This window comes from Thunnus maccoyii, chromosome 20 (assembly GCF_910596095.1).
Source record: "Thunnus maccoyii chromosome 20, fThuMac1.1, whole genome shotgun sequence".
Classification (NCBI taxonomy): domain Eukaryota; kingdom Metazoa; phylum Chordata; class Actinopteri; order Scombriformes; family Scombridae; genus Thunnus; species Thunnus maccoyii.
Window position 1 is genome coordinate 19,626,664 of NC_056552.1, and position 12,134 is coordinate 19,638,797.

The 12,134-nt window shown below is 42.1% G+C and overlaps 1 protein-coding gene across 2 annotated transcripts in view; it reads left to right on the forward strand.

Moving 5' to 3' along the window:
- The window catches only part of shisa9a (shisa family member 9a), a 51,221-nt gene extending 39,409 nt beyond the window's left edge, over positions 1-11,812 (forward strand). For both annotated transcript variants that reach the window (XM_042397629.1, XM_042397630.1), the window contains exon 4: positions 8,897-11,812. In XM_042397629.1, coding sequence (XP_042253563.1) covers positions 8,897-9,789 — 893 coding nt within the window. In that variant the 3' untranslated portion in view covers positions 9,790-11,812. The remainder of the gene's footprint in view (positions 1-8,896) is intronic.
- The last annotated feature ends 322 nt before the right edge of the window (positions 11,813-12,134 follow it).

Below are 12,134 nucleotides of genomic sequence, written 5' to 3' on the forward strand. Positions count from 1 at the left end.
ATTAATTCCTTGCTTTTTCCCCACTATATTCTCCTACATGTTTTGAGATCCGAACGCATATGGTCTTATGATTTATCCAGAGGTCTGTGGGAACAATGTGACTAAGCTACGGCAGTCTTGCGAGCAGATCTGACAGGTGTTATTGATTGAGCTACCAAACTGGACACGGCGTAAAACAGAAACAGCCTGCTTATCAAGCTGTTTGACAGCTTCATGCAGGCTACCAAATTCAATGAGCTCAGTTATCAGTGCAGCTGATTTGAATTTGCCTCACCATGCCCATATGTTATTGGCAGAGGCATCACTATTTCATAACCTGCATTCGTTTGAGATCGACTCGTGAATTTTTCAGTGTGTGTCTGTCAGCTTGTTTATGCTAGACAGGTATCCTGTCCTCACTTGATCCAGTATTCAGCCCACTCCCACCAGATAATATCTACAAACACATCTAGATATGTGTAGAAACGGCTCCAAGATGCTATTTGTCGGCATTTGTGCCCTTTTATTAGGAAAATGACCATACAAGAGCTTGTCTTTGGAAGGCCTCTCCTGCATGCTGAGAAGCAGAAGATAAAATATCTGATTCTGATGACAAATGTAGGTGTGATCTTCCTCTGTATTGTAGATGTAAATGCTATCCTTACTCCACACTGCATGTGGAGGGCACTGACTCATCCCTCAGACATGTTACAGTAATACTGTAGATTATCTGGCTTGTTAATGCTGAGTACAGCTTTGTGCACCGGAAGCACAAGGATGTTGTGTAATTATGGTAGCAGTTTATATAACTGCCAGCAAAACTGAGAAAACAGAGAATAATGAGTGACAAGTGGACACATCATTTTTAAGCCTAAAGGAAAACTGCCCTAAAAGAACAGCAGTGAAAATAGTGATTAACACTGTCATCCTGAGTTCTGAACCCTGGTATCTTAATTTATTGTATTGGCGGTGTATTTTTAGAAGTCTCATATAACTGGCCAAATATAGACATGAGGCAATGTCAGGATATTTTCAGCACAGGTACAACTGCGTTTGATTGCAGGAAATTGTTCGGTTATCTAAAACATCAGCGGAAAATGTCAAAGAACAAAGGGATTCTTTCTCAACTCAACATTTTTGCACCAATATTCAACAAGGAGAGAGACGCCAGTTTCTCCGCTGACAGAAGCTTCAATAAATCAGAGTGCAGTGCAGCCACAAGACGTGCTGCAATTTGAGGAAGGAACGCAACCTCACTGTTTCTCATCAAGAAAACCTTACTCCCTGATGATAGGCTACAGCTTTTCTTTCATCTCCTACACACAGAACCAACAGATCAATGCAGCACGTGCTCCGGGGATTGAGGGTGGCATTTTTGACAAAATGTAAGAAATCTCAAAGGAAAACAGATGAGGCAGGTTTATGCAGAATAGCTACAACTAAAAGGTAAACCTCTAGCATGATTTGTTAAATTTATTGACCACATCATCAGTTATACTGAAGGCAAGATCCGTAATCCAATTTTCCAAGCCGGAAGAAGTAAACCTTCATCCCAATTTAAGAGGTTCTTGGGTGGTGCCTGGTTCTTACTGCGTTCCTCAGCTGGATGTACCTCCACCAGTGTAGATGACTTGGGGAGATTAATGAATCAATATCTGTGATTGATTTAAATGTTTTATTGTTATATAGATCAGCAACTTAGTCACTCTTCCCCCCTGCAAAACTTGTGCCAACACTTGTAGCTGTGGATCCACTGGGACCTTGCAGCAGATTCTTTAGAACAACTATGTAACATCTTCTAGGTATAATACACAAAATATTATGTTTTAAGTGAGTGGATAAGACAATAGATATAATAGATCAATAGATAGACTGATAGACAATGTATACATAGTGTTTGTCCAATGACACAAGAGAATATTCTGTATATGTAAATTTAAATTGTTTCATAATGTAATTGTAATAGTTATTAACAGGCTTTACAATTCACAAAATATTTATCACATAAGACATTTCGGTTGAATTGTTGAAGTTTCTCAGAACAGTCTAACTGCATTTCTATTCAAGGACTAAATGCTCACTGTGATTGATTATTATTCTGAAGAAGTCTCTCTAAGTAGATTTTTATAATGTACTTGCAGGTTCTGAAAGCAGTGACTGCCTGGAGGGCATAAAATCAATCAAAAAAAAGCTATGATATGCTCTGGAAATGTCTGGAAGTAATGTTAAATGTACACAATTTCAAGTTTATTGGAAGTGTGCAAAATGAAGCAAATTTGTCCATTTGGGTTTACACAAGGCTCTTTTTTTTAAAGACTGAATTGAGTCCAGACAGCAATGTAGAAATTACATTCCAACTTTTTAGCACATATCTGTCAATATTCTTCCATTCGTCCACTTCAGCTTTACTCAATCCTCCTCCCCGCCCCCCCCATCTGCTTCTTTGTATTCAAAATGGACCTCATCTTCCCTCAACCACTTTGCTTCAACGTTTGCTCTTCTAACCTTTAATGCTCGTTTTTCTCTCCCCGATCATCCTCCTCCGGTCCCTCCCTCTTCGCTTTCCTCCTCTCTTCTTCCCTGTCCCCTTCATTTCCTCTCACCTTTACTTCTGCACCTTCCCTCCCACCACTCCTCATTTCTCATCCATCTTTCTTCTTTCATATTGCCACCTTTATCATCATGCCTCCTACCCTCTCTTCTGCATTTTCCCTCACCTGTTTTTTTCCTTTTCCTTTTGTCTCCCCCTCCTACATGTGCTGTCTCCCCTTCCCCGCCCTCCCACCCTCAATCCATCATGTTCCGTATCGCTCCTTAAAGAACCATTGGTCTGCTAATCTCAATCCTCCCTTATAGCGGCTCATATCTGATTCCATTTCTGTAATTGAAGGGAGGCACCCCCCCTTGGGCTTACACTTGACTGACAGATTTTCATTCCACAAGTGGTATTCAAAGAGGCTCCTATGAAATGATTGGAAAACCTGTCCAGAGATATACAGCTCAGGAGCCCGGGATTCCAGGAGGCAAACTGCCATTACTGAGAGCCAATGATGGGAACGTCACACATGAGCTGTGAAAAATGTGTGTGTGGGGAAAGCGAGGGTGAGAGAGAGAGAGTGGGGGGAATAAATGACAGCAAACTAAAAACAAAAAGCTAGCAAAGGCTCTTTTTGAAGTCACCTTTGTGTGAGCAGCACTAATCTTGAGCAACATAAATGGACTTTTCTTTTCTTCCCCCGTTTCAACACACTCTGCTGTTTTCACTGCCTGTTGAACCCTTGAGAAATGGAACCAAGTCTAAGATCAACACCGCCTTCCCCAACACCCTCCAACCAGGCTTTTTTCCCTTTTCTTTAATTGCCTCTGCCACTTTCCCAATGGTCTACCGTCCAGCTGATAAGCCACACTTCTGTTAATCAATAGCCATCTCCACTGTCCCCATGTGCATCTATATAAGGTCACTTTATCGAATTCTAACAGCATCCGAGGCAAAAACCAACTAATAAAGGTCCCTGGATGCAGAGCTGTAACTCGGCCCAGAGGGGGACGCAGTCTTCAACAAGTACAAATGACCAATTATGGCCCACGTCTCATGCACATCTGCTCTGCTAAATGTAACAACTACCATAAACACTAAAGAGACGACTGTGTTCTTACATGCTATGCAACATGCTGTTAAGAAGTTTTTCACAGATGGTCTGCAAAGTAAATCCGCAGTTAATGGGGAAGCAATTGCTCAGTTTTTTAATGTTTTTTTTTTAATCGTTCTTGCTCTTGTTCTGCATTTTTTCACATTCATATAGAATCTCACACTGGTTCTGAAAGCACTTTCTGCTTTAGGGAATAAAACTGCCAACCAACAAGTCACAAGCCTGCTTTTCTAAACTTTAGGCTCCCGCAAAAACCCAACCTGCTGTGTTTATTGGAGTTTTGTATGCAAGACTCAATTTCAGCTTAGCGAAACATCTGTATCAGTATGGAATTATTTTAAAGTTTTTTTGAGAACATGCAGATTATAACCATATACCCTCACACCTCAGCTGGGATTTAATCTTCTATAATCCTCTTTACATGCAAATGAGTTTCACAAATGAGACACAAAGGGAGTTTTTTTCAGGCTTCTTTGTTTATTGGTTTGGTACATCACAGGGAAGTGATATCTTAAAGGGGAACTCCTGTGGTTTAACATTGCGCTTCCACAATGTTGCAGGACTCACAAGAGATAGATCTGTAAAAGAAAGGTCAAAATCAATGCAGCAGAGGCCCGAGATATCCTGACTTTTAGGACATTTTCAAACCTATAGTTTGTTTGCTCTGATCTGAATCAGTGAACTTGTGTTTTCCTGTTGGTACGGCTTCTTTTAACACAGAAAAAATTAAAGTGAACTAAGATGCATCACTAAAAAGCCACTTGAAAATGCTCACTCTGCTCATTGATTAGTTGTGTCTGGGGCAGGAGCAAATTCTAAAATGTAAAAAGAAATTTTTGCAGGTTTTAAAGACATTTAAAACAACAACTTACCCACCGTCACCTTGGCAGTAGATATGGCTGGCTAATAAAAAAGCAGACTGACATAGTGGTCAAACCGTAATAAAGTCTTTATGTTATTGGTGCTGAGGGACTTCAGAGGAGCAGTGCTTGATTTTTTTTTCTTCCTGATGCATAATGTGTGCGAGTCTCTGTGGGATGCTGGCCTTTCGCAGGCAGAGGCATGCAGAGCCCACACTGTGCAACAGCGGTGTTTTCCGTTTCCACTCACGTACGCTGCTGGATGTGTGCACCGTTGAGCTGACTGCCGCTGGATTGATTCACCTGTCGCCTGAGCAAGTTTGATCCCCAGGGGTGGTGAGACGCTGCTGCTCCCCTCCCACCCCCCCACCCCAACCCCCACAAGCCCCCCTGCTATCCCCCCACAGGGCCGCTCACTCGTTTCTCTCCCATTCACACAGCAATAAACTAGATTTATAGTTACAGCGGCAAAGCAAACTCGCTGAGTGTGTTAACTTTATCTTCAAGGACGTGGAGGCAACAAGGGCTAAAGAGTAATGACTCGACTGTGAACGTGAATCCGACAGAAAAAAAAAGGTCACATTTCGCACTGATAAGAGAGACGGTAGCTTGGTGACAGTGACTGACAGAGAGAGTAAAAAATGTGAGGCATTAAATCTGACTGCTCCAAGGCTAAAGAAACACACACACACACACAGACAGATATTCAGAGGATATGGGGAAACGCTTACACTAACACATAGACTACAGTGAAACTTCTGTGTTGACTTTGTCCATGTGTAAGAAGATAGATACATGTAGGTGTCTTTATACATACAGTATGTATACCATTATATATTGTATATGTATGTTATACCTCATACTCTTACCAGTTAAAGGGATAGTTTGCATTTTTTGAAGTGGGGTTGTATGAGGTGGTTGCAAAAGCGTAGTCTCTATGAGCCGGCTCCTTTAAGTGAACGATGGGAGCCGGCTTCCATCTTAGAGACAATGTCTTTTTTTTAATACAAGATATAATATTAGGATGATGTTTTTGCCACACTGCTCGGCCACGCTCACTCCATGCACTGACTGAACATTGTGTTGATTTGTGTGTGACCAGTCACGTGTAATAACAAACAGAGATTATACCATCAGGTCAAAGGCAGGCGAGGGGGCTGATGGTCTACAGTTCTGAGGGACTGTAGCTGTCCTGTGTTGTTTTCTCTTTGATTTACTTTCATTTAGCATTTTTTAAAACTGGCCTTACACTGTTTTGGATATATAAATAAAACATTCAATATACATGTGTAATAGTGTTTGATGTTTTTAAGGTTTTTATAACAAACATAATGTCAAATTATGGTATTCTGGAAATTACATTGAATAATTTAAGTGATATATGTGCACACATACCAATCGTAGATCAAAATATTACTAAATTTGGCTGATTTATAAAAGCCAGAAGTGTTATTAAATCAAAAGCCATTTGAGAGCCGAAAGAGCTGGCTCTTATTGCTAAGCTGAGCCAAATGATCTGGCTTACTGAAAAAAGCTGGAATTCCCATCACTAGTATGGGGTACTTATCCATAGTCAGTGTATTACCTGCAGTAGATGGCGGTCCGCAACCCCCCACCAATACCCAATAATGGAGAAGCAGGCAGAAGTACCGGCACAGAAGATAAGCACTGTACTGCTGTGGAGGGGGCCAGCAGCAAAACATATTTTAGCCACCTAAAAAATCCACTAAAAAACAAGCATTGTATTATGCCGCAGATCAGCTGTTTGGGTCAGAAAGTGCTGCAGCGGTGTAATACAGTGCGTGGCAATACGGAAGGTCTATGGTTAAGAAAATGTAGTGCCAAAGAAAAGGGCTGTCTGGCAGCAGAAAAGAAGTGAAAATATTCTAAATAGAGCATACATTTGAACTGATATTGAGTTTTTTTAGATAAAATACGTTTACTGCTGGCCCCCGTCAGTGTGCTTCTCCAATTGAGAGGGAGGATGCGGACCGCCATCTACTGTAGGTAATACACTGACAATGACAAGTACCTCATACAACCCCCCTTCAAAAAATGCAAGCTATCCCTTTAAACAGATTTCAGTTGTCACATTAAACTATTTTCTCCTTCTTTCTTGTCTGATTGAAAAATGTCAAGTGCTGCATATGTAACTTGATGTAACTCGCCTCAGCCAGACACCACTCAGACTGTCTAGTTAAGCAATGCCTCAACTCCGTGTTGCGTTTTGTTGGGTGGAGGAATGATGGACGGCAGGCCTGCGTCTATTTCTGTGCTGCCATTTATTGTGTGGATGCATGAACTGTTCAGTCACAGACACAGCACAGCACATTCAGGCATTTCATTATGAACTGGCAAAGTTACGCAGTAAAAAATTCCATTATAAAGAAAATACAGTCACATTGACATATGAACCCCCCCACTGGTTTTCAACTGAGGGCAAATATCTGTGTAATGATGGAGAGAGGAGAGTGTCTGAATTAATGTCATAAAAATATTGATGGTGCAACATGTGTCGCTCCTATTATTATTCTTGCTTTTTGTCTTTTTCCATTTTGGGGGATAATCAATGTTCTCAGTTTTGGAACTGTTATATGCTTTGGGGGTTGTACACAAGAAAGTATAACATGGCCAAGGATTTAATGTGTTAGCTGTGGGATACAACTTGAGCCCTGTATTTTTAGCCTATATTTGTTTACATTTTGGAAAATTGGCATCATTAAAAGTTCCTGTTTGCAGTGGATGTACAGACAGCTATCACTGGATTACTTTGAAACTAAAGAAAACTTAAAAATGTCATGATTCTGGAGTTATAGGGAGCATCTTTTTTCCATGTTTTTTAAGCAGATTTATGGATGATTGTTCACAATGCATGAAGGAGTATGAGTATAATTTTTGACGTAAATTGCAACTCTCACCTCACATCTCTTTGCACCCCCACCCTTGCGTACCCAACACCCTTGTACCCTACTGGGGAGGCTCACAGTTTGAAAACCTCTGGCTCAGAACAAGCACAGTATAAAAAATCAAATATTTATTTTAGCGGTTAGTTAGCACTAAACAGTTAGGTAGCTTGTTTAGGGAGTGCACTACTTTATGTTATATGACCAATTTAGCTTTGTAAAATGGGGCGGCTGTGGCTCAGGGAAGTAGAGCAGGTTGTCCACTAATCGGAAGATCAGCAGTTCGATCCCCGGCTCCTCCAGTCCGCATGTCAAAGTGTCCTTGGGCAAGATACTGAGCCCCAAATTGTTCCCGAAGGCTGTGTCATCGATGTGTGAGTGTGTGTGAATGAGTATTAGACACCTTGCATGGCAGCCTCTGCCATCAGTGTATGAATGTGTGTGTGAATTGGTGAATGTTGACATGTAGTGTGAAGTGCTTGAAGTGGTTGGAAGACTAGAAAGGTGTCATATAAATGCAGTCCATTTAACATTACATCAAACACAGTTTGAAATGATTTTGCTTTATTTGTGTGGAGCGCTGATTTAAACAACCTAACTCAGGTGTTTCTGAGGAGAGAAGGGCCCCGTTAGCCACTAAACCTACACTATGGGATATATAGCAAGAGGAATCACACACCATACAAACCTTGTTACACAAAACCAGATCCATACCTTCATTTCAGAAAACATTGTAGCTCTGGAATAGGACTAGCTTAATTTCCTACATGGAAAGAAAGGCAACAAGATTTTCTCAAAATCTTCTCTTCATTGTACTGTATGTCAAAAGGAAATGAAGTCCCGTTACTCAGTGTTTGGAGTTACAAACAGTTACATCTACCAGGGACATGTTGCCCTGTTGGAAAACATGACACCACATCTTTCTCCGAAATATTCTTTTTTCATCATAGTGAACACCTTCCCACTACACAGAAATTAGATGTTTTCTTGGCTTTATAAAGGAGGTGGAAGAGACATTCTCGGCTCTCTTTTTGATTTCACTCCTCCAGTGGCATGACAGGCCTCGATATGCAGGCGTTTACAGTAGCCCTGACACCCTAGATGGTCAGTCAGATAAAGGTAGGCTGAATAACAAAGTTAAAGTATACAGGTTTGTTTTACGACCTTTTCAGATTGTGGGAGTAAAAAGGGATGGGATGTTTTCTATCCAAACTTCTGCCTGTGTGTGTGCATTCACATGTGCATGACTTAGTTTGCAGCTGATTTCATGAGTCATTCTCTTTAACAGTTTTATTTTATTTTTGTTCCACTGTAGCAAAACAGACGAGCAGAGGATATTGTTTTTTTCACAGTCTATAAAGAGCAAACAGCAAAATTGGAGGAAACAAATTTATTCAGATTTCAACATTAAACCCAAGATTTCAGCTGTCCTCTTTTGCAGATCTTTCATGTTCATTTAACATTTTCATTAGCTTTCTGTTTCTTTCTCTCCTTCTTCTGTCAGCTGCCAAGTACAACGGTGAAATCTACAACAAGCGTCGACTGATGGTGGAGCTGCCAACGAAGGGTGGCCTCCCTCTCCAACCCATGGGGAACTCCAGACCCTCCATGGGCAACATGTCGTCGATGAATCCCGCGATGACCACCAACCCTATGGCTTCTAACCCCATGACCTCCAACCCTATGAACCAAACCATCACCCAGATGACCTCCATGACGCAAATGACGTCTATGACACCCATGACTTCTATGACACCCATGACCTCCCTTACCCCGATGACCTCCATGACTCCTATGACCTCCTTGGGTCCACTGACTCCAGAGCCAGTGGCCACTTACGTCACAGAGATGCCCAGCATCTCCTCCATCTCAACCCTCCCGACAGAACGGCACGGAGGTGGTGGAGGAGGGGGACTGAAGCTGAATGGCCAGAAACCCAAAGGCAGCCATGCCCATGCTGCCCACGCTGCCCACAGCTCTCACAGTGCTCACACTCACACTCACACTCACAGTCATGCTCACAGCCACAGTAGCAAGCCGCCAGGACTGGGGGCTACCTCCCTGGCACACATGGCGGGGACCATGCCAGGTGGCATGTCCCTGGGCATCTCCAGGGCCGCCGAGAGTGTCATTGGCTCCAGCTCGGCTACAATGGGCCGCCCATTGGCCTACAGTTCCAACACCATTGCGACTGGGCATGCGATGGGGTTGGGCCTGAAGGGTTGGGATGGGACTGAGACGGTGGGCCGGAGGAAGACCTACGGGCACAAGAGGCCTCAGTGTACCGTGCTGGAGCCGAACCAGCTCCACAGCACCAGAGGCCAGAGCCACAGCCAACACTTCCTCCCCACACAGCCCTACTTTGTGACCAACAGCAAGACAGAGGTGACTGTGTGAGAGAGGATATGAGGGAGACAAAGAGGGGGAAAGGATGCATGTTGAGTGGTGGCATAAGTAATCTCTAAGTGGAGACACCAACTCCAGGGTTGGTCAAAGGTGCAGATCTATGTGTGTGTTTGTGTGAAGAAGTTGAGGCTTGTTGGTACTGGTGAATGATTGTCACAACTTTGTGGTGGGACAGTGACACTGTGTCTGAGTGGTCCTCGTTTCACAAACGGAGAGTTCACCAATCAAATCACCGAACAGACCTTTGTTGTCAAGAGGATGGCGGCCAAGTTGGTGGTGTCTGTAACCATAACAACAAAGAGCCTACAGAGCAGGGATGTCTGTACACTTGTGGTAATATCAGAGTGTTGTCTCACAGCTAATATCTACTCTGTAATGATAACAATGTCTGAGCATAACAGCGCAACTACACACAGCTGTTAAAAATGGGAAACTGCTGATAATAAAATGGATGGGCTTTTACGAACCAAACCTGAGAAGCAACAGAAGAGATCAAGTGTAAAGCACCAAAGCATCGTGATAAAGGAGGAATAAAGCAAGTTTACCCACAAACCTCGCAACAAGAGTTCTGCTCATCTGCCCAACAAAGCATTGAATGGTTTGGAAGAAATAACATTTCCTTATGATTCTCCCCAAATCTCCTGAGGGCTTTGAAACAGACACATGATGAGGGCACTGGGCTTTAGACTGCAGACATGCAGGGTTTTGTACTGTGGCCATTCAGAAACGCCTCGTAGGCTCTGCAGCTGAAGGTCGCCCTTTTCCACAAGGCTCCAGCACAGAGAATGGAAGCTGTCGCACTGGCATTGTGCTGTTCTGATCTCGTCTGCGTGGTGACAGCTGGCCCAGAGGAGGGATAAGGAGGCAGGGAGGCAGCATCTGGATGATGCTGCAGCTAGCAGAGGCTTCTTGGAGCATCATTCTTGTACACAAATGCACACATTCAGAAACATGCACATGCATTTTTACATTTTCACAAACATACAAAAACATATACTGTAGAAATACCACACACCAGGGCTTGGCCGATATGAGTTTATGAAGAATGATACCAATAACTTTAGAATTAAGTTGCTAATATTTTGTGTGATTTGTGCATATCTGTTATCTCTAAATTTGACTGTCTGGATTCCCAAAACTTAAAAATGATATTCCTGTCAGTGAATTTAGACCATGACAGTGCTCTAAACCAATTAAAACCAGAAAAATGTAACTTTTAGAAATGGCAGCTAAGTAAGGATGACCCACCTTATCTATTCAGTGACAGGGCACAGTCTGGGATAATTTACTGCCTTTTAATTCCAAAACTATTAAGAAAAAGATTGCAAATAAAAAGAAAATAAAACTGTTTTTATGTACTGTAGGAGTGGCCGGGGATGGCCTTCATAATACTGGAATGGGACAAAAAAACTTATTTAATTAAAGATATGTTATATGTATTTTAGGCTAACGTGGATAGCACTCATAGAGTGGGTTAACTAAGTAATTGAACATATTTCATTAGGTAAAGCAAATATAGGCTTTGGCTGCTCAACATTTTATTTCTGCGCAGATTTGCATAGGGTGTTCTACTTCTCTAGTTTTAGAAAAAAGTGAGAAAATACTGTGAAAAGTGGAGTGAGCTGGAATAAAAATACCACTATTCTTTTAGTGGTGATGGAAGACACTGCTACGAGAAACTAGGCTTGATTAGATCGCTCACTGTACTCGAGCTCTAGCTGAAAAAAACATCACAACCAGCGGGGAAAAAACGACTATCTGGGTTGCATGACTCAAACATAAAAATAAATCCTTAAGTCTGACAAATAGGCCAAATCTTCTAAGGGCTTCTCCAAACCCGATTGCTTGTTTTGTAATGATGTGAGACTTATTAGCAACTGCTGCCACTGTTATCATTTTGACCTTGTAATCTAAAGTGCTGCTTCCACCTCCAAGACCCTCTTTACATTTGTGATTAAGATGCATTTTCAGTGATCAGATTGTAATCAGACAGTGCATTAAAATAAAAATGTCAATGCACCCAAAACAAACAGTAAATAGATTATGATCTGATTGCTTAAAGCGTCTCTGGAGGTGGTCAGAGAAGCATTTGGCATAAGTGTAAATGCAGTTATGCGTTGGACATTTCAGTGCAGATCCAACCAGGGCACAAGCAAAACAGGCAATAGGCGGTTCAGACAGTACCACACAAACAAAGACAGATTGTCGGAACATTTGTGGACAGAGAACAAGCAAAAAAAAAAAAAAGAAGTGTGGATTGATGATTTTTAAGCATGCGAATATGAGAAAGAGGTGCACATGACAATCTGGTGAGAGGAAAAGACATTGGATTTCAG